General features: G+C 36.9%; 2 protein-coding genes and 1 long non-coding RNA gene across 7 annotated transcripts; 2 read left to right on the forward strand and 1 right to left on the reverse strand.

Moving 5' to 3' along the window:
- The first annotated feature begins 2,368 nt into the window (after nucleotides 1-2,368).
- On the forward strand, nucleotides 2,369-16,302 carry LOC137084846 (metallo-beta-lactamase domain-containing protein 1-like). 5 transcript variants are annotated; one of them, XM_067451341.1, is made up of 7 exons: nucleotides 2,369-2,485; nucleotides 3,041-3,214; nucleotides 14,036-14,110; nucleotides 14,259-14,324; nucleotides 15,240-15,376; nucleotides 15,622-15,808; nucleotides 15,949-16,302. In XM_067451341.1, exons 2-7 carry the CDS (start codon nucleotides 3,068-3,070, stop codon nucleotides 15,955-15,957), a joined length of 621 nt encoding a protein of 206 aa, XP_067307442.1. In that variant the 5' UTR covers nucleotides 2,369-2,485; nucleotides 3,041-3,067; the 3' UTR covers nucleotides 15,958-16,302. The 5 variants fall into 5 exon arrangements, with proteins under 5 accessions (XP_067307442.1, XP_067307461.1, XP_067307467.1 ...); XM_067451360.1 differs by having other exon boundaries at nucleotides 2,369-2,942; nucleotides 15,949-16,281; XM_067451366.1 differs by having other exon boundaries at nucleotides 2,369-2,942; nucleotides 14,039-14,110; nucleotides 15,949-16,281.
- Nucleotides 16,303-16,541: 239 nt separating this feature from the next.
- On the forward strand, nucleotides 16,542-19,418 carry si:dkey-3k24.8 (lysophosphatidic acid receptor 6). The gene is made up of 2 exons (XM_067451389.1): nucleotides 16,542-16,624; nucleotides 17,746-19,418. Exon 2 carries the CDS (start codon nucleotides 17,778-17,780, stop codon nucleotides 18,747-18,749), a length of 972 nt encoding a protein of 323 aa, XP_067307490.1. The 5' UTR covers nucleotides 16,542-16,624; nucleotides 17,746-17,777; the 3' UTR covers nucleotides 18,750-19,418.
- A 431-nt stretch (nucleotides 19,419-19,849) lies between these two features.
- Nucleotides 19,850-21,048, reverse strand: LOC137084869 (uncharacterized). The gene is made up of 3 exons (XR_010906818.1): nucleotides 20,989-21,048; nucleotides 20,812-20,891; nucleotides 19,850-20,583 (listed from the first exon to the last, which is right to left on the reverse strand). It is a non-coding gene; the product is annotated as an uncharacterized lncRNA (long non-coding RNA).
- Nucleotides 21,049-23,081: the final 2,033 nt, after the last annotated feature.

The following is a 23,081-nucleotide window of genomic DNA, read 5'->3' on the forward strand; positions in this document are numbered from 1 at the left end:
TACTTTTGGAAACATTTCTAGTAGCTTATTTTTTAGGGAAGTTACTTGTGATTGAATAGAAAGGTCACACAAAATATCACGTAATTAAATTATTATTTTATTTATTGTTATTATTTGTTGTTCATAAAATTGGTCTTGTCCTTCTACCAGCAAAAGGTGGCGCGATTGTTCCATAGCGCCAATAACAAAAGAACCCTTGCTGTTTTGTCCTCAGTGACTTACCGTAGAAGTTTGAAAAGTGATTGTTGACATTTCAGCCATAGATATATGATATATACGTAACTGTGATACGTACACATATTTATGATTTCAGCTGTCAAAATATGAGGATATAACATGATAAAATGACTAAGAGTAAATAGAGTAAAGATGCGGAATGCAGTAGGAGTGAACAAGGAATCAAATCAATATTTGATTTGCTTTCTGACATAATAAAAATAATAGGCTATGATTAGGATACTAAAGTATATGGGAAAACTAGAACCAGAAGATGGCAGTTAGCCTTAATGTAATGATTAATGATATATTTTCCCAGGTTAGTGCAGGAGTTAAAAAAGTCTATGTTTGCTGATGATGGAGCACTATGGAAAAGAGGAAAGAATGTTAAGCATGTGGTTAAAAGTATGCAAAATGAAATGAGTGAGGTGGAAAAGTGGACAGATAAATTGAGATTTTGTTTATCAGTGCTGAAAACACAGGTAATTTGTTTTTCAAAAAAAGAGAGAATTTCCTATTAAAAGATTACAAATATATAATTAGAACAAGTGACTGTGATAAGATATTTGGGAGTATGGTTAGACACTAGACTGATTTTTGCAATTCACATTCAAAAAATTGTTGCAAAAAAGTTTTAAATATTAAGATGTTTAGTTGGGGTGGATTGGGGTGCCAGACGTCACTCTTTGAAAATAATATATTGTGCTTTAATTATATCATTAATTAGATTATGGATGTATAGCATATGGCACTGCCTCCAAAACTTTGCTGCACAAAGTAGAAACGGTATAGTCACAGGCTTTACTTATATGCTGTGGTGCTATCAGATCTTCACCTATTCCTGCCTTACAGGTAGAAATAAATGACATGCCTTTTGATTTGAGAAGATTAAAATTCATGTTGAAAAACTGGATTTCGGTAAAGGGACATTATGAAACTCATTCAATTAAAAAGGTATTGGAAAATTGTTGGGAATATGAGTCGGCCAAATTGGTAGTTTTGGAAGGATTGCAGAAGAAGTAGCCAAATCATGTGGCATAATAAATTATATAGAATTAAGTCCTACAGTCACCCATTTCCCCTTGGCTATTCCCTTTACCAATAATTGATATAAATTTGCAAGAAATTATTAATGATGAAGTCGAGTAATGGCAAAGGATGTAATGGTTAAGCAGTATATTGATCAGAATTACAACTCTGAAATTACCATTTTTACTGATGTGCTAAAGATCCCGAAACAGGTTGAGCTTCAGCAGCTATATATGTCCCACATTTTCAAGTTAAAATTGGCAAAAGAGTATCTGACCAAGTAGGAGTTTGTTTCAGATGGTAGCAATATTATTAGCTATCAAGTGGATGGAGGATACTAGGCCAATGAATGCAGTAATATGTTCTTTCTCTTAATTTTCTAGCCTTAGTGGGTGATCATCAAGACAATATATTTTATATGAAATTCTTTTAAGTATGTATAGAGTGAATAAGTTAGGAGTTAAGATGTGTTTTGTGTGGGTTCCAGCACATGTGGGATTGGATGGAAATCGGGAAGTTGATCATATTGAAAAACAGGCTTTGAAATTAGAAACACATAGAAATCAAGATACCAAGTAAAGGTGAGGTTAAGGCTAAAATTAGAATATAGAAATAAAAGCAAAATGGCCAGAACTTTGGAATGAGGAGGGAAAATGAAGACATCTTTATAATATTTAAAATTAGGGGGGGGGGGGGGGGGGGTGAAATCATTTTGGCAGTAGAAGAGAAGACAGTTATTACCAGACTTAGCCTTGGGCTCTAAATTATTATCTATATATAATGAGCAAACGTGAGTCTGGGAATTGTAGTTCATGTGGATCAGCAGAAACAGTAGAGCATGTACTATTATATTAATTCTGTTGGAAGAATTAAGAGAAATGGGGATAGGCAATCTTACACTTAAAACACTGCTTGATAATGGATCGAATAATCATAAAATATACAATGCATTAACGGATTATGTAAGAAAGGTAAATCTGTTTAATAGGATTAAAAAGGTAATGTAGTTTTTTATATTATTATTTAGTTCTTCCACATCAATGGCCCACACTCCAGTAGGTGGCGAGAATGCACCTATCGTTTGTTTGCCAACCGCCATAAAAAGCCAGAAGAAGAAGAAGAAGAAGACGGCAACGTCCATAGATATACATAATAAAGGCCTTTATTATGTATATGGAAACGTCAAGGATGGAAGCTGCCGTTAAAACTTGAAGAAGAAGACGACGAAATTTCAGCTGAAGTAATTTTTTTGTTTCTTTTGAATTCAGAGCATTCCGATTACTCAGGCTCAAATGGACGTGCCTCGTTCAATAAGAAAAAGTGAATCTGGCATCAGCTCCAATATTTCAGGCCATCCGTATTGCGTCTCAGTATTGAAAGAGGGCTACTGCACAGCTGAACCAGACGGCTCGTTTAAAGCTGACGGTACAATTTCTTTAATTACTGGACCACAAACCATTCTAGTAGACACTGGGGGTCCTTGGGACCGAGACTTTCTAGTCGAAAAACTTAAGGAGAAGGGTATGACGCCAGATAGTGTTGCTATAGTAGTCGGAACCCACGGCCACTCTGACCACGTGGGAAATTTGGGGTTGTTTCCAGATGCCAAAATAATTGTGGGATGTGACATAAGCGTAGGGGATCGATATCTGCCAAACCAGCTGGCTGAGGGACAACCATACCCTATTGATAATTTTGTAAGTTATTTATATGTCATATATGGCCAAAACTTGTCTAGCCAGGGGTAGTAGCTTCTTTAGGAGACACTAATTTAGTAATACACTTTATCCATAAGGTATCCGTCATTCCAACACCTGGCCACATGGGCAGAGATGTCAGTGTCCTGGTAAAAGGAACGTCAGAGGGTACAGTCCTTGTTGCTGGAGACTTGTTTGAACGTTGCCATGATGAAGACACCTGGAAGGACCTGAGTGAGAACCCTCAGATACAAGAGACCAACAGACAGAAGGTGCTACAGATAGCAGACGTAATAATTCCTGGACACGGGCCATTATTTAGAGTGCACAAGTAATCACAAGCTGTGTCCCAAAGTGAAGGGTGCGCACTTCGAAGGCCATGCACTTCGAAGGCCAGACCAGGCCACGCCTTCAAAGTGCACGAAGTGCACGAAGCGGCACGAAGGGCGAACCGAGGGACAGGGTTGCCAGGTCTGAATAATAAAACCCCTCCAATTGTTATTCAAAAGTATCGGAATCACAGCCAGAATGGGCCAAAATATCCCAAAATGCGGGGCGCGGCCAGTAGAAATATTGCTTAAGTAAAGACAACTTAACCTGTTGACTATAGGCTACAAACACCCCAAAGCAACAGTAGCCTAAATGCAGCCCCATTCCAGACTTGGCAACAATGAACCAAAGCGCCGTTAATGGACTAGCAGGTTCTGACAACTGACAGCGGACGTTCGTGAGGAGATTTTAAAAAAGAGAAATGGAGCATATACTACTACTTATATATATATATATATATATATATATATATATATATATATATATATATATATATATATATATATATATATATATATACTTTTTTTGAGCTTTCTATTGGGTTTTGACATATATATATATATATATATATATATATATATATATATATATATATATATATATATATATATATATATATATATATACTTTTTTTGAGCTTTCTATTGGGTTTTGACATGCTTCAAAGCCTGCGACGATGGGCTGGACCATAAGCATGTAAATCTGTAGCCGGTTAAATATTGTCAAATTGCAAATATTAGTTAACAGTTTATTTCTTATGTTAAATGTAACTGTTACAATATATTTAATTTAGCCTATATACGTCCAAGTTTTTTTTTTTAAAGTAGCCCTACTTATTTTTATTCAACTCATCATCTCAGATGCATTTTTTATGGCATGCCATGCAGCCGTCAACCGATTCGGCCCCGCAAAGCTGCGGACAGTGGAAATATCCACTCATCCCAGAAGATGATGTCCCGCTCAGGCCTTACCAGAGTCTCTATTGTGCATTATTCCCCATCCCGGTCCAGCTCCAGCTTCTCCCGCTCAGCGCAATGAAAGTGTAGAAAAGTGTTTTCTTCTGGTTTGGCTGATAATAAAAATTTGTTGTTTCTGATGTTAAACTTAAGTTATTTTATTGGTCTATAAATAGGCTATAGTTGTAAAAAGCCTACGTAGGCTAATAGACCAATTTATTTTCATTTACACATTTTAAATTACATGACAAGAAAATATATGTATAAACATAAATGCGTTTAATGTAGCTACAAATTATAACGTGCATTACAAAAATAAACAATAGCTAGGCTATAGAAAAAAAACACTTCTCTTTAATTTAGCCTACGTTTGAAGTTAACGAAAATGAAGAATAGACATCAGTTCGTTTAATTTACAAATAACTTGCATAAAAAATAATAAGCTAGCCATTTAAATTGTTCTGTGTCCACGCATTCAGCCTTTGGAGGATCGATGTTTCGTTAACCGTCAGTGAACATTCATTCATTCATGAATATAAAAAAACTTTATTTTAGCATCTAAGTCAGCAGTTTTCGTTTGTTTGTATTTTTTTCTTATAATTCTGAGTGACAGATGTCACATTTGATTTAGCCTATTTTTCTGTGATATTTGTTTTAGCTACGGTGTTGACATAGGCTACAGCTTTAGGCTGTAAGAAAAATAAATGATTGCACGGACAATTCCTATCCAGTGTCTCTCTTTCTGTAAGGGAAATTTAAAAGATAGATTCTGGAAACAAAATCTAAATTTAGCTGGATCAGTCGGGTCGGGAATAAAATAATGTATAGCGGGTGAGCACGGAGTGAATTTTGCGCGAGCGGAATGGTGCGGTGCGGAATAGCGGGAGCAGGACGAAAATACAGCGCCGCGCAGATTATATTTTGAAGGCTATTTAAAGAAAGTGTATGGGAAAAAAGAAACAGCGAAAAGGGTGATATTGGACTGATTCCTCTTCTTGAGATAATGGTTGAGAAATAAATAGCATTTAAAAATTGGGAAATTAAAGTTTATCTTGCTCAGGGCAGGGAACTGGGAACTGTTGAACGTTTTATTTACTTCTAGCGCTTGCGCTGTTGTGTTCAATAGTACGCAGTATCTATACGCAGTCCGCGGGAATGCGGACCAGTCAAATCCTGTAGTCACCACTGTGCTATGAATTCTGGGATAGGGAAGGCTGCGAAGTTATGGGAAGGTCCCATCTGCTGTACCCTTCCTTTGCCTGAGAGCCGAAGGGCGCATTTTGAAGTCGCTCATGAATTGCGGCAGCCTTCGTCGCACCGCTGTGACGCAATCGCACTTCAAATGCGGCCTTCAGAGGTGCAGCTCTCCCTTTGGGACAGCCTACGTAGTGCCGCTGTGACGTAATCACACTTCAAATGCGGCCTTCAGAGGGTGCAACCTTCACATTGGGACAGTCTTCGTAGTGCAGGTATGACGTAATCGCACTTCAAATGCGGCCTTCGAAGTGCGCGCACTTCACTTTGGGACACAGCTACAGTGTTACGGATCAACTGGGGATCATGTTATCTGGGGACGGGCACGTGCACGCAGCATTTTTTTTTTTTTTAAGACTTAAAACGCTTTCTACATTATTGGTTACTGTTGGCACAATATCAGGCTCTGTTTTTTCTCTGTCGCTGCTTTGCTATGTTTCAGGGGATTTTTATGTTTCATTTCACAATTATGTTTCATGTAGATGAAATTCGTATTCAATGACCATTACATTCAATAAATTACATCGTTGTTGCAGTGCGTGTGTATGAGGCCTAGTTTGTGGCCTTATTTAAAGCTACACTGTGTAAATTTTTTTAGTTTATTCTGGTCGCCATGTTGCCCCTCCATCTTAAAAGTACATTAGCCAAAGAGGGACATACCCATAAATTCAAGCTTCACCTTTCGTGTTTTTATCACTCGATGGCAGTCATGAACGAGGTTGAACTGGAAGCCATGTTAATCTTGGACTAAATCGGCCACTGTAGGAGTTAAAATGAAATCAGAATTGAGAGGAACAGAAACTATTATTCCCTGGATGGTCATATACCTTTTCACCGCTAGATGGGGGACAATATCACACAGTGTAGCTTTAAGTTGAGCAGAAATATTGTAGGACATCTCAAGCATTTTCTATTGGAGAGCTGATTTTTTTTTTTTTTTTTAAACAGTGTATGAGTTGTGGAGAAATGCTGTTCTGTGTTCATCATAAAGAGTTTGGCTTTGAATCCTGCACAGCTCATCATTTTTCTGCTACCAGTTGTGAATTTACTGAATACAAAGTGTTTTCTACAATGCAAGACTTTACATTTACTACATTCAAGTTCATGATTCTAACTGAGCATGATGTACAATAAGAAAATATTACCATGTAAGCAGATGTAAAATTCTCTTCATTTAAATGATTCTTAGATTATGCATTATAACATACAGAGTTGTTCTAAACAGTTATTTTTTGCTAATTTCATAATTTTGAACAAATAAAACCACTTGAAACAATGTGATTTTATAGCCTAATACAGCCCCAATACAAAATGTTGATTTTAGATCTGTCAAAAATCCAGGATGAAAGTTCTCCATGAACATTCCTGGAGTTCACTGACAGTCACAGTAGTCCAGGCAAAGTAACTCATTTTGAAGCCAAAAATAGAACTAATTGTCAATGTTTTTTTCGCAGATGTGAGTTTTACTTACTCAAATGTTCTGAGGGCAGAAAGGAACATGATTGGTTTAAAGATTCAACCAATGAAATTGAAGCAGAGGCGGGATCAATGTTTTTTTTTTAAATTCAAAAATTGGAGGGAATTCTACAGATATCGTTGATCGACCGTTGATGGAAGATTGCGCTTTTTGTCAGGTAAGTGAATTTACGATATATATTTTGTTATATAATATATGTTTGTATATAAACTGAAATAACTTAATTAACTGAAATATCGCATCTATACCAGCAAGCAGGCTCCTGGTTGGTTAACGCGTCGCGCGAATTGACGACAAAGTTCAGATTTTTCAGCCGTCAGACGCTTGAATGAACAAAAACGCAAATGACGCGGAATCGCGTCAATCGCTCCGTGCAAAACGCGCCGTAGGACCTCCAGATGCGCGTCAACGTGCCTTTCCATTGACTTAAATCACTCGCGCCAGACGCTCTATTCGCGTTTGACATAAAAGCAGCAGTTACACCGTGTCTATTGCTGCGTCCCTATTCGCCTACTTATACTACGTCCTAAAAGTATGTACTCTTTTTGTGAAGAAAAAGTATATACTTTTGAGTGTGTAGCAGAAAAGTATGCAAGCTTCGGGACATACTACTTCGCCATCTTTAACGGACTCTGTCGCTTAGTTACGTGCATCCCATCACCGTTTATCTGCCCTGTCAATCATCGTCAGATTCGTCACAGTTCAAATCCTTCACATTCAGTTTAATCTCCTACCGTATCGGAGAGAAATGTAGCCGCTCGTTGATCTGCCATGTGTGGGTCTTTAATGCAGAGACTCTCCTCGTGTATTTACAGTTTAAATATAATGATGCATTTAAAAGTTAATGGCCAAACGTGTCATTTCAAAAGTTCTCAATGCTGCTGCGGGTGAAATATAATGTGACAACACTGAATAAATATATTTTTGTCAGGTTAAATATTGATAGTTGGTCACTCAAACCCCATTATCTAAACATCTCTACTTAACCGTCGAACTCGCATATCCGTCATGTTTGTAGTTTTTAACGCTTTTTATCCGCGTTTGTAGTTCTAATCGAATCCTCGTCCAACTCGCAATGGGTTGTGGGCAATATCAGCCGTTAGAGTGCCCATCGATCCATACTGTGAATTCGGACCGGAAATAGTAAACCATCCGGGAATCTTTGGAATACTCTTTTCAACATACTACGATTTGGGACATACTAATTCTATTTTCGAGTACTATTTAGGATGGATAGTATGCGAATTGGGACGCAGGGTATGTAACGTTAGACCAGACGCTGCTCTCAGGGCTGCGGTTACTCAATAGGTTCCGTGGTGTGATTTTTAGTGCACTATATGCTGCTCTCAGGGCTGTGGTTACTCAATAGGTTCATGGTGTGATTTTTAGTGCACTATATGCTGCTCTCAGGGCTGTGGTTACTCAATAGGTTCATGGTGTGATTTTTAGTGCACTATATGCTGCTCTCAGGGCTGTGGTTACTCAATAGGTTCATGGTGTGATTTTTAGTGCACTATATGCTGCTCTCAGGGCTGCTGTACTCAATAGGTTCATAGTGTTATTTTTAGTGCACTATATGCTGCTCTCGGGGCTTCGGTTACTCAATAGGTTCATAGTGTGATTTTTAGTGCACTATATGCTGCGGTACTCAATAGGTTCATGGTGTTATTTTTAGTGAACTGTGCACAGCACGACGCGAAAAAACATCGCGTCTGGTCTAACGTTACATAGACACGGTGTAACTGCTGCTTTTATGTCAAACGCGAATAGAGCGTCTGGCGCGAGTGATTTTTAAGTCAATGGAAAGGCACGTTGACGCGTGTCTGGAGGTCCTACGGCGCGTTTTGCACGGCGCGGTGAACGAGATTCCGCCTCATTTGCTCTTTTGTGCATTCAAGCGTCTTACGGCCGAAAAATCTGAACTTTGTCGTCAATTCGCGCGACGCGTTAACCAACCAGGAGCCTGCTTGCTGGTGTAGATGCAATATTTAAGTTACTTAAGTTATTTCTGTTTATATACAAACATATATTATATAACAAAATATATATCGCAAATTCACTTATCTGACAAAAAGCGCAATCTTCCATCAACGGTACTATTGTAGATATTTGGGCCCTGTTTTTTCTACTTGTACCTTTATGGCTTCTTGGCCATAAGTCAATTAGGCATAGTGTTGAGCTCATTTGCATATTTAAAATAGATTTTGCCAAGAAACTTGGAAAACAAAAATTTTACTTTTCATGCATGTATACTTTCACTGTGTGAGGTTTGATTGTGATAGGAGTAAAGGAAAAAATAAGACCATTAGGGAGTATTTTGGGCATATTCGATTAGTATATTGCTAAATTCAAATTCATTTTCAAAGAAACTTCTAGTACAATTTTTTTTTTTACTTTTCATGTAGACTTTCATTGTGTGAAGTTTAATTTTGATAGGAGTAAAGGAAAAAAATAGTCCCATTGGGGTCTATTGTTGCCTGGCCTTACTGGCACACATCTCGGATTGATGAGAATTTAACATATTTCCTCAACTAGGATTTCTTAGGACTTTTAGTATGTTGTTCTGGACACCTCATAGAAATTATCTAAGCTGAAAAAAAATTATTTTACAATTAGTCTGTCGTAAAACGCTACTTTGCCTGGACTACAGATCTTGTATAATTCCATAGAAAACATACAATCACAGTAACAAAAGTACAGGAAGGCTTCCCTCTTCAAGGTTTAATTTTATCAAAACTTCTTAGCTTTATTAACTTGGAACAAAAAACAAGAGGATAGAGGAAAATTTGTTCACTGGTCAGAGCAGAGTCAAAGTTAGTTTTTTCTTTTTAAAATAAATAAATCTGTTGAAAATGTAACAAGTTTCAGGACCTAATAAGTATAGTTGCTTTATGTTTGGATAAAGGCAGCAGAGTAAAATAAGGCGACGTGTTTTATATAGAATAGATCCATTATATATTATATATGCAAACCAATAAATACAACTTGTTAAAAAAAATTAAATAACTGCAATTCATGTGTCCTTTAAGTAGCCTAGCCTACACAGCTACTTTAACTTAATATGGTAATGTCGAGAATACAATTCTTACAGGTCTGTTGATCCATTAACCTAGTGCCCCATGTTAACATAGGCCCTGTCTCAAATGGCACCTGACCCTAAACCCTCAAAGTCTTCCTCTGAAGTCCGCACTTTCACGACATAATGCCGCTTTGACTGCCGGGAAGAAGAAGTCCTCTGCGTAGCTCGCACCAGTGCGGACTCGGCTGAAATGCGCATCGAGGGCGCAAAGGGGGCGCTCGCGAGCACACTTCTGAGACCTAAAATGACAAATGGGACACCCTGCGGTCTTATGGGCTTAATGGACGCGCGCACGCAACGGCCATTGTAAGTCTACAAGACAGAAAGTGTGCCATTTGGGACAGGGCCATAGACGTGGTTTGCGGTCTCTGCAGAACAAAAGTGGGCGTTTCTAAATTTCTGGGTTTTTTCAAAAGCATGGGTGTTTATAAACCATGCAATGAAAATGATCCCCTTCACCCGACCCCACCCCTAAACCCTACCCACAATGTGACGTGGGCAAATCAGGTACCGCAGTATAAAAACACCCTCTGTTTATTGCCTTGCCCACTGATCTATCTTGGGTTTCTGAGCTTGACACTAAAGTGTATTAAAGGTCTTTAATTGCGTCAAATACCGGAATATACACTGCAAAACAAAGTGATTTATTAGGCATACCAGTGTATGTACAGGTGAAACAGTTTTAATCGGTGATCCCTGAAATATGCATTTAACGAATATGTCACCGTCTAACATCTGCTGGAAATCCAGGTAAAACTAGCTGTGTGCACGCGCCCGTACCCAGATAACAGGATCCCAGTTGATCCGTAACAACCAACGTCATTGACGTAATCCTAGACCTGCGGGTGGCACATTTATATCATCACCAATGTGGCACAATGATTTTAAAATAGCACCTTGTTGTTGACTCATACAGATCTGTTCATATTTCTCAAATGTAGCTATTTCAGTTTTGGCTGTTCAGTTTTATTTCAGGAAAGGTATTTTCACACGCTTAACTGCATGGTGTATAACCAATTCATGACAAATTACAGTGAATGACTTGCAGTACTATACTGTGGGTGTGAAATCCAATCACTTCATTAATGAATGTTAAATGTGATAATACCCTTATCTCAGTTTTTCAGTTTACTGCCACTACCCTTTTGAAGCTATTTTTAGGAGTTATCTTATTTAAGCCATGTGACAAGATGATTATGGAAGATATATAACACATCAGATGTTGTGACTCAGTAGGCTAGTAAATTAAGGTCAAAGTTTTCATTCTAAAAATAAATGTACTTTTACAAAATGGGTGGACTTTTTATGCGTGCCATCTTAAATCTTTATATGGGTTATACAAAATAAAGCCTTTTCTGATATGAACTGTATTTTTAAATGGTTAAAGGAATCACCCAAAAATAAAAAGGTATTTTGAAGAATGTTTGTAATCAAACATCCGTGGGGCATCATAGTATTTTCCCCCTATACTATGGAAGCCAGTGGTGCCCCACAACTGTTTGGTTACAAATTTGCTTAAAAATATTAATCTGAACAAAGAAATTCACACACGTTTGGAAAAGCTTTAGGGTGAGTAAATGATGACTTCATTTTTGGGTGTACTATTCCTTTAAGTACAATCATAATATGAAGCAAAATACAGTTATCAAGTGTTGCAAGGATCAATAAAAAACATTTACATGTCCTCTTTTATATGATAATGCATTGCATTATACTGCCATTTATATGCTTTATGGTTATTCTGTGTCAGTTTAAATGTGAATTGTAGCATCTTACTATGTGTTTTCTTACTATCTTACCTCAGGCCAAATCATTTTAGGACCTGAAAGCATCTGCTTCAGAAAAAAATCATATTAAAGTAGTGTATTAGCAAAAAAAAAAAAAAAAAAAAAAATTGGATGTAAATAGATTATTGTGGGAAGTGGTGACTTTGTATAATGTTAAGATTGGATAAAGTGTTACGATCAAAAGTTTCCTCAGAGTGGTTACATGTGCACACATCTTATTATTGCCATGTAAGCTTGTGGTAATGACTGATGAGGGACCGTACTGATGGTGGTTGTGGTGAACCCACTGAGAAAAAAAGTGGACATCATTTCTTTAAATTGAGTAATTGTTGATATTTTTTTTTTAAAAAGATAAGCAGTTATACAAAATGTTCTAATAATATAAATGTGTGTGTATCTGTACCTTGATCCATTTTCCAAAAGGCTTGACATATGCTGTCATTACGACAACTGATCAGATTCCTGATTAGAGGGCGTGTGGGATCTGTACAAAAGTGCACTGAAAGGTTCAGAGTTCAGTAAGGAGCAACACACACACGCACACACACACACACACACACACACACACACACACACACACACACACACCTACCTACCTCCAACAGCAGATAACATTCATTGATCAAATGATCCAAGATACCAGGATAATATAAATGTCATGTGATAGTAGATATAATTACAAGCATTGCACCTATTATATTACTTGATCTCATTTGAGCTGGGTTTTTTTTTTTTTTTTGCTATGACGCATCTTAAAATGTGTTTTGTCTCAAGATGCACACCAGAAATGTTTTTTTCTATAAGGCATGTTTATAAAATCTAATTAAATGCCCTAAATGAACTAAGGACTAATCCTGTCTTAGTCTAAGCCCTGTCTGGCTTAGAGCGGGCCTTAATGTACTAGCATTTTTATTAATAATTTGATACAATGCACTTATTGTGTGCATACATGTTTTTACATTGTACTTATGTTTTACAAAAATACATGGCATTGACTGTTGGGTAATTTTTTAAGTCCATAAAAGTGCATCTATCCATGATAAAACTGCTCCACATGCATCCAGGGGGGTAAATAAAGGCCTTCTTAAGTACCGGTAAATCGATGCATTTGTGTTAGAAAAATATCCATATTTAAAACTTTATGAAGTAAATTATCTAGCTTCCGGCAGGCCGCCTTCCATATATTCAATTTATGGAAAAAGTGCACGCATCTTGCAGTAGATATTTTTCTTACACAAACATTTGCTTCTGAAGGCCTTTATGATTCTCTCGGAGCCGTGTTGAGCAGTTTTATGATGGACAGATGCTTTTTTATGGACTTCAAAAATTACTCGACAGTCACTGCCATTATAAAGCTTGGAAGAGCCAGGACTTTTTTAATATAATTGAAAGAAGAATGTTGCATACACCTAGGATGACTTTATGGTAGGTAAATCATGGGATAAATTAGATTTTTGGGTGAACTAATTCTTTAAACCTACCCATACCACCAAACCGGTCCTTAACCTTGATTGTATAACAGCAAAGTTTTGCAATACATCATGATCCCAATAAGTACGTTGTACTTATTTTTTGATGTAAGTACACAAAGACCTAAAGACCACCTAATATAAAGTGTGACCAGTACAATATTTGATTTTAATAATATATGTTAAAACAAATATAAACTAAGATTAATAAATGCTGTAGAATGATTAATTCTTAGTTCATTTTAACTAATGTTAACTAATGAAACCTTATTGTAAAGTGTTACCTATATGGATCGGTTAGCAACAACAATTAAGCCTTATCAATTTCTCCTTTGTGCATATCAGTTTTCTGTCTAATACCCATCATTCAGTATGTTTCGACATTTAACAAAAGTACTGTTTTTCGAAAGGGTGACCTCGGGTTTTCAAAGTACAGCCATTTTTATGGCAGCTAATATGATAAAGATGTGACATCAGTACCTGACGTCAGATAGGTGTGTTAGTCTAGTCACATAGAGTATTTATAATCGATCCTTTCATCAGTTTAGCACTCGAGAATAAAGGCTTATATGCTTAAAGTCTGTTTAATATTTCTGAGCCTTAACAAAACAGAATACTTACATCATGTGCACAGGAAAGTGCTCTAAATTTATTGGCATCAGCCTCTATCCGCTAGCACTGCTCTCCATCATCTGCAACATTTTTCTGTTTTTCCCTGATTTTCAAACCATTTATTCCAAGCAGGAGGCAGAAGGGCTTTACCGTCTTACAGATGAGATCAAATTCATGGGAGGCGTTGTTGGAGGAGGTATCTTGGTGAGGAAATTCTGTCTCATTGTATTGTTATCGAGTTTTCCCTTAACATTTCTGTTGTTGTTGTCTGATCAGGTTCTAGGTTGTCTGATCAGCTATCTCTTCTTTAACAAAATTGTATGTTGATATGGCTACTGTTTTTCTCTTTTAGGTATTGATTCCTGCGATCCACATCCACAGCACTGGGAGACAAGGCTGTTGTTCGAACCGCTGTGGGGTGAGTTCTGCTGGGGTCACAGATTTGATTTCATAGGACTAAACTTGACTTTAATTGAATTAGTGCCAAAGCAGGATAGCAAGTGTGTCAGCTTCACCCAAAAAATTAATATATATCATTTTAAAGGGATAGTTAATTTGCAATTTGACTTTGCGATTTGATTTCGCCCTGCAACTCAGTCTGGAAACCCGTATATTCATTTCTCTGTTACACTTTTGCGGGAACCAATCAAAGACTGGGTTATCAACTTGGTGCGCTATTGGTGGGTTTAACACGATGACAGAGAGAACCAATGGGCCGTTGCCCATTGATCACATCTCTTGTGGTCTGATTGGTTGAAGAACTATTCATTGTGTACAGAGTCATTTGAATAATGCTCGTTTATCACACTGTGAAAAATACAGAGCAGACTCCCCAGACCAATGTTCAATCTGTAAAAAACTTGTCTAAGACTTTCATTGGGTAAAAAATTGGTAAAACATGCTAAGTATCTTTTGTGTTTCTCAAAAAGCAAAGTCATACAGGTTTATAACGACATAAAGAGTGAATACATGAAAAATTCTCTTTTTTATCCAAAATTTTTAATTCTGTCATCTACTCACCCTCATGTTGTTCCAAACCTGTATGATTTTCTTTCTTCTGTTGAACACAAAATATATTTTAAAGAATGTTGGTAGCCAGACAGTTACGGTATCCATATACCTTATATAATATATTTTTCTACTATAGAAGGCAAAGGCTATTTTGTGTTCAACCGAAGAAAAAAACACATAAAGCTTGGAACAACACAAGAGTAAATGATGACAAATCTTTGGACTGAACTATGCCTTTACGTGATTATGATCAAATATGCTTACATTTTTAACTTAAAATTGAACTGACCTACGTTGGTTTTGCTCTCTTTGTCCATTATAGATGTTTCTGTCCATTATCTTTGCTGCCATTGGGGTGGTTGGTGCCCTGTACAGTGGCGTCGTAGCTGTGTTAGCGTTGATTAATGGACCCGTTTGCATGGATGTGGATGGACAATGGAGCAGACCATTCAAGAACAGGTGTGAAAATGAATGGTCCATCCCATTTTCAGAACTCAAAACATCATCTCGTTTAAAAAGAACATTTATAGAAAACAATTCTGATAGAGGAAGAAAAAAAAGATAAAATAGTGGACTAAAATAGTGGGAAAAAATGTATAATGTTAACATAATGTACATCAAAATAGTTTGTGGAGCTTTACTGCTTTTATGTCTTTTTGTTGTTCTTTTTATTATTGATATTATTTATTGATTTCATTTTACAGCACTGAAAACTACTTGGGAAACACTGACATTTGGGAAAATTGCAAAGAGCCAGAAAATGTTGTGGAGTTTAACATTGGCCTGTTTGCCACCCTGCTGGTGGCTGCTTGTTTAGAACTGCTGCTCTGTGGATTTCAGGTGATCAACGGCCTCTTTGGCTGCATCTGTGGCACATGCAATCACAAAGAGGTATGTACTCTATACAAAAATGACTTCGGTCAATCTATTATTTATTTACTAAATTCTTTACTGATGATCTTAATATCTAATATTGATAGTTTAGCATGGTGCCTTATAGATTGATCTGATAGTGTGCTTTATTCCTTTAGGTGGCATAAAAAAACAACATACCAGGTAAAACAGGATCCAGATTTATTACCCTGAGATACAAATGTGGAACAAAGGACCTGTAAAACTTACTCCAGTGGTTAATATTATATCTTCTCTATTGAAACATTGTTTGCATTTGTTGTATAAATGTAAATATGTTGTATGTGTTTTCTTATTTTATGTTGTAAAATATTTAGATTTTAAAATCTTTTAAATGATAGTCAAGTGGAGGAAGGATTGGGTGGTTCTTATAAACATTCATGTCTGGCAGAACGTTTTAATTTAAATGTATGCAGATATTTAACACATTTTATTCTAAATAAAGCGTTTACTGAGTTTTGGTCTTTGTTCTGGTAATCTATGTGACCTATACTGAGGAGTTGTTTAACACTGTTTATTTTAAATAAAACTTTTTTTTTAAAAAAAAGGTTTTGCTCATTTATTGCATTTCCCCTTTTTTTCTGATACTGTGTAACTTATTGCTTAATTCAATGTGGTATTTGGATGAGGTGTGTTTTTCTTAGTAGCTTTATGTAGCATAAGAGGGTATATACAGAAATGACAAGCACTCGCCGCACACGCATTTCCTGAAGTGAAAGGGTGGAGATTGCAACATAAGAACTCTTGGTTCATCAGCATCAGTACCAACAGAGGAAACTCGTGAGTGTAAAAACGGTGAGTGAAACAACATCCACATAATCGTTTCCACGTTTTTATTTTCAAATAAGAAATCAGCTTAAAAAGACAGCTTTTAAAGTTTTGTGCAATGCCTGTTTTATGGAACCATTTATTCACATCAAATGTGTTCAATACAATGCCTGTGTCTAAAGGAGATATCTGAAATATTGTAAATATAAATTGTAAAATGTAAAGACTTTATAAAATTAAAGTCTTGACTTCTCTGCCACAAAGTTTGTAAATGCATAAATGCCCTTTTGGGCAGTCCAGACTTTTAATAACGTGTGTGTGTGTGTGTGTGTGTGTGTGTAGCAAGACATGTTAGTTTAAATGTTTTAATTCAGTGTGCAAGTAGATATAAATATGTTTAAATAAACCAAGCCAAATAGCAACTGAATTTGGCAGCTTTGATATTTTGTTAACCCATCTCCGGTTCCACGGTAAAAACAAGGGATGTACATTAAAACAGCATTGTTTCAAGTTTTTTTATTCTTTACCTAACGTGACCCTTTGCTACATTCTGACACAATTTGAGATGCACATTGTACCCTTTATGAGATTGTTCATGTCATTTGACCTTTAATACTACAATGGTTTCTAGATGCTTTGAGTGGGAGGAAAGTTTTACTCTCAGACCCCTTTTGTACACTGATGCAAGCTACTAAAACGCTTGCAACAGTTTAAAGAACTGCAAATGTATGTTTGAGATTAAAAGCAAAGGCGGACAGTAGTGAAGTCCTTATTACATTTTTCAAATGTCTTTATCGGAGTTCTTCCAAAGCATGATGTACTTTTTACTGCCCTCATTTCATATTTAAATTTTTATGTTCATTCAAAATCTAGTACTGTTTTACTTGAGCACAAGTAAGAAAGTACTACTTTTTAATGTAAAATAAATGTAATGTCATTAAATGTAAAATAAATAAATACAAACTTTTATTCATTAGTGCAGTAAAAACTACAATATCATGTTTTGAATGTAGTAGCCTGAAAGTAAAAGTTTTCCAAATAAAAACAATAAAATAGTACTGATATCTTACTTGAAAAATGTACCTGCGTTACCTATGTAATAGTTGCAACATTTCAGTACAAAACCCTTTGTTTCTCTGTCATTACAGGCTAGTCAAGGAGGTGAATCCTAAGATCAGCAATGTCAAATCATCATACAAGTCTGAATTCATCACAAGACCAGCAGAATGTGTTTTTTGTTAGTGTGTATTCAGTAGTATTCATATTTGGACTGATCCTCAACCTCACCGCACTTGTCATTTTTTTACGCAACTGTAAATCGCGATCTCACACCACCGTGTACATGATTCATCTGGCCTTTGTTGATATTCTTCTGGTTTGTACACTTCCAGTGCGGATCTATTACCACTGGGGTTTGAAGGTTCTGAACCAGCAATTATGTGATTTTACCGGTCTCATAATGCTAAGTAACATGTATGGCAGCATCTTCCTCCTCACGAGCATTAGCTTTGACCGTTGCATAGCAGTCTGCTTCCCGTTGTCTTCTCGCATCCGTGAGGGCCGCAAGAAAGCATGGTGTGTGTGTCTGGGAATCTGGATCCTTACTGTTGGAACAAGCTTACCGATCTATTTCAGAAATATACCTGATTCCAACAACACCAACACCAACAACAACACATGTTTTGGAAAATTTCCTAGATATGCCACTCAAACAGCTCCTCTCATTTCTACGCTAATTGTTGGATTTGGGATCCCACTAACCGTTATGATTCTCAGCTCATGGGGGCTCGTCCGGGCTATAAGCAAAAGCACGGCTGTCCAGACCAGTGACCTTATAGACAGTGGAAGAATTAAAAGGATGATAATAACTAACTTGGCGATCTTTCTGTTCTGTTTTCTGCCGTATCACGTTATGCTTGTGCTACTTTATGCTTATAAGCATTCCCAGCCCAGGTTGTCCTCACTGTTAACGGCCTACCGGTACAGCCTCATGGTAGCTTGTATGAATGCAATGCTGGACCCCCTGGCGTACTACTTTACAACAGAGACATTTCAAAGAAAGATGGATGTTGGGGCTGTACGCAAAATATGGCAAATGAACAGTCACAGCTCAGATGGCAACAACCGTTCACGTGCCCCGCTCACAACGTAAGCGTCACCTCAACTGAATTCTGAAGATAAAAATTAATATTCAAGCAGGTCCTGAAAATGAGTACATGACTGTTCTCATCTAGCTTTCTGCTTTAAAAGGAAGGATTGTAGATAAGAGATAAGTCGCAAATGACAGAATGAAGAAAAGAGGAAGCCACAAGATTTTTCACCCTTGAGCTGCTGACTGCATGCACAAAGTGTGTGCAAAAGTGTTCTGTAAAGTCTAGTCTCCATTTAGAGCTTTGTTTTTTCTCTCTCTCCTACATATGCATTTCTGAGAAGGCAAAAATTAGCTTAGCCATTGATGCGGAACCACTAATGTTGTTTTCACAAACAGCTCTCACTGGGAAGCCCCTACAATGTGTTATTTCAAATCAAACATGATTGACAAATTAGGATAATTATTTACAGTGAACATTAGTTAGATTAGAGCATTATATCCACATGTACATATTTGTAACATTTCTATATTTTGTAAATAATTCATAGCCTTTAGTTGTAAGGTAGTAATTCAGCAGTGGTGTGTTTGTTGTTGTATGCCTATTTCAAATGTAAAAAATATTAATTTTGCATGTGCATTAAAAAAAAATTTGTTAAATTTTACTTAAATCACTTAGAACATTTTGATATTAGTAATGTAAAATATTTTTTAACCACCAAAACCCAGCGGTTTCCTGCTCATTTCCACACCCTTGCCCTTTCCACCACTTCCGTTCGACCTGCAACTTGTTCTGAGTATAACACAAGTCTTCTCATAGACTAAAATGTTAAAAGAACTGTAATATTGTGACCAAACAATCTGGTACAAAGTGGTACTGCAATCCCTTTCAAATAACTGTAGAGGTATGGGTACCATTATTCCAAACAAATAGATTGTTATCCAGAAATAAATGTAAAAAGATTCAAAAAAATTTATATATATAAATTCACAAATAAATAAAATGAGATCCAAAAATATGCAGGAGTTTCAGAAAACATTTGACGTTTGTGAATAACAAAAAAAAAATATATATATATATTTTGATGTCATAAATACACAACTCTGCCTTACATTTATTTGTGAATCGCTTCCTGTACATTTGTTGATGCCTTCCTCTGGGGGATCTCTTCTTGCACATTTGTAAATCGCAGCATAGCGCGTGGCTTTTGAAAACATTTCTAGCATCTGACTCAAACAAATCCACAAATAAGTAGACTCCACCCACTGTCTGCTTAAGCCAATCAGATAATGGCCATATTGTGCTGACCAGAGCCAATGAGTAATAATGACCAATCATATATTTAATTTACCGTGAATGAGAATCCTCTTAGTATTGATCAAAACAGGTTTTATACAGTCTCAAAACGCTGAATAAATTTTAGTACAGAGTTACACAAATCTTCCCATTATATAAAAATCCTCTCATCATAAACAGCACAGACATTATTTAAATAAAGATTTATCATGAAGTAGTTAGATATTTTAGTTTTTCACCAGACTTTGTAATATTCCATACAATTAGCCTAGATATTTAACGATCCAGTACAAATAAAGTAACAAAAATAGATATTAATTGTCACATAAAAACAAAGGAAAATGGTGTGAGGACTCAAGTGCAGATAAATAAAGATTTACTTACAAAATAAAACAAACTCAAAACAAAACCCACAAAGAAAAAAAAAGGGGAAAAAAAGCTGAAACAAAATACAAAACTTGAGATCTGGGACCGCCAGCACGGAGTCCACCGGAACACGGTCCACCGGAACACGGTCCACCGGAACTGGGACCACCGGAGCTGGGACCACCGGAGCTGGGACCACCGGAACACGATCCACCGGAACACGATCCACCGGAACTGGGACCACCGGAACACGATCCACCAGAGCTGGGACCACCGGAACACGATCCACCAGAACTGGGACCACCGGAACACGATCCACCAGAATGAGAGGCATGTCCAAACAAATGTTCAACACCTCCTTAATTTCTTCCTCAGTGTAAGACATGAGGTTAACTTTAATGAGGAGACTGCAGGCAAAGTCCCTCATGTCAGCCCCTGCTTACGGATGTAATTGAAGCTCACCTATCTGGCAATTTGCAGGAAGTTGGAGGGAGATGAAAAAAGGAAGCTACCCATCTTCCGCTGGTGCGAGGACTCAAGTGCTGATAAATAAAGATTTATTTACTAAATAAAACATAAACTCAAAACAAAACCGACCAGGGGGAAAATAACACATAATAAGAATAACAAAATACAAACCTGAAACAAACCACCGGAGATCACAAGGAGCCGTAGACGATACAACAACCTGACCAAGACTGACAAACACAAGGAGCTATAAAGGGTAGAAATCAAGAGGGAACAGGTGGGAGTAAGCAAACACTAATCAGATAACAAGGGGGAGGGATCAGATAATGACAGGAGCACATGCTCAACATAAAACCCACATTTGCTATTAATAAAGGTTAAAACGGTCATGAATCAGTGTATTGATTCATGATTCGTCAAACTGCTGAAATCACATGACATTGGCGATCCGAATCATGAATCAATATGCTGAATCATGACCGTTTAAATCTTTATTTGAAAACAAATGGAGAAGAGAAGACAGTGCTGAATAAAGTCGTAGTTTTTGCTATTTTTGGACCAAAAAAGATTTTCGATGCTTCAAGAGACTAATTAAAGCTACACTGTGTGATATTATCCCCCATATAGCGGTGTAAAAGTATATGACAATCCAGTGAATAATAGTTTCTGTTCCTCTCAATTCCAATTTCGTATGAACTCCTACGGTGGCTGATTTAGTCCAAGATTAACATGGCAATCCCCCTTTTCACATTCGACATGGTGCCATCGAGTGTTAAAACGCAAAAAGCGAAGCTTGAATTTCTGGGTATGTCCCTCTTTGGCTAATGTACTTTCAAGATGGAGGGGCAACATGGCGACCAGCATTCGAACCAGCATTATATTTACTTAAATATTCGAATATTTAAGTAAATATACATTAATGAGCACATATTTTTGAAAGAACTAAGTGTTTTTAGCTAAGAATAAACTAAAAAAGTTACACAGTGTAGCTTTAACTAACTGATGTCACATATGGACTACTTTGATGATGTTTTTATTCCCTTTCTGGACATGGACAGTATAGTGTACACTTAGATACGCTCTCGGACTAAAAATAAAATATCTTAAATTGTGTTCTGAAGATGAACGGAGGTCTTACGTGTGTGGAACGACATTAGGGTGAGTCATTAATTCCTTTTTGGGTGAACTAACCCTTTAAGCATTAATAATAGGCTATGTTTTAAAATGTTGATCATTGTACATCATAACATGTTATATGAACAGAAAAGAGACTTTTTTTAAAAGTATTGTTGTTAAAAATTGTAGACATTGATCTGATCAAAATCTATGTGAAAACCGCTTATATTTGACAAAAGAAAATGACATATATGGATAACGCAACTATGACTGTTTAAGCCCCGCCCCTCACTTCCGATTGTGGGGATGGGGTTCTGAAACTGGTGTGCTGCGGGGCTGCAGCTGGATACTATTGGCTGGATTAGCCATTTTAAAATTGGCGGTCACAAGTTTGTGTACGTCTTGATGGTCACAGTAATCCTGCCCCAGCCCCTGATGCAAGCGGATCTTACTTCTAGCACAGCAATGTTTTGGAGCTACTTAAGAACCACTTTTCCTGGATCGGAGCTGGTGCTTTGGGTGTGTAAAAAACAAAGAAGTCTCCGAACCACCACCAGCACTACCTTGGTGGAAAAGGGGTATTTGTTTCCATATAGTGCAAGGTGCCATATGAAATATTTCATTATTACATGTATCTCATATTTGAATTTCTCAACATTCGTCTCATAACTAATAATGGGCTTTGGACTAAATTATGCCATTGTTCCATTTTCATTCATTTTGGACACTGAACACTCTGATTTGTTATGCTATATGACTATATTTGATATTGCCGGATTCAGCACAACCCCAACTTTCCAACAAGCCATCATATGTGTATAATACCTGGCAAAGCAGCCAATGAAAACATTCTGCATATATATACAATTTGTGCATGTTTTGCATGCTTATTTTAGGTATGTGTTTATATGTGTCTATTGATTCCATACATTATGATATTCACATCCAGTCTTTTCTAGTATTTAAATCAACTTCCTAAATACAAAAATGTCAAGTTTCAAAGCTCTCAGAGCTTGTATGATTGATCTGCACTAGTTTATATGCCTTTACTCCCATACGGACAGGCTATATTTGAGTCCTTTTTTGATTTTGGGGTGTATAACAATATATTTTAATTTAACAATCTTAGCAGTAAAATCTTTTTAGCC

Source organism: Pseudorasbora parva, chromosome 1, assembly GCF_024679245.1.
Source record: "Pseudorasbora parva isolate DD20220531a chromosome 1, ASM2467924v1, whole genome shotgun sequence".
NCBI classification, from domain to species: Eukaryota; Metazoa; Chordata; class Actinopteri; order Cypriniformes; family Gobionidae; genus Pseudorasbora; species Pseudorasbora parva.

Bases quoted from the DNA above. Each gene is read 5' to 3' on its own strand.
- LOC137084846 (XM_067451360.1), top strand. From the start codon at position 2,538: ATGGACGTGCCTCGTTCAATAAGAAAAAGTGAATCTGGCATCAGCTCC. The intron at 3,215-14,035 runs GTGCTACAGATA...ATTTATTCCAAG, and splicing joins AAGAGACCAACAGACAGAAG to CAGGAGGCAGAAGGGCTTTA. The intron at 15,377-15,621 runs GTGTGAAAATGA...TTCATTTTACAG, and splicing joins AGCAGACCATTCAAGAACAG to CACTGAAAACTACTTGGGAA.
- si:dkey-3k24.8 (XM_067451389.1), top strand. From the start codon at position 17,778: ATGTCAAATCATCATACAAGTCTGAATTCATCACAAGACCAGCAGAAT.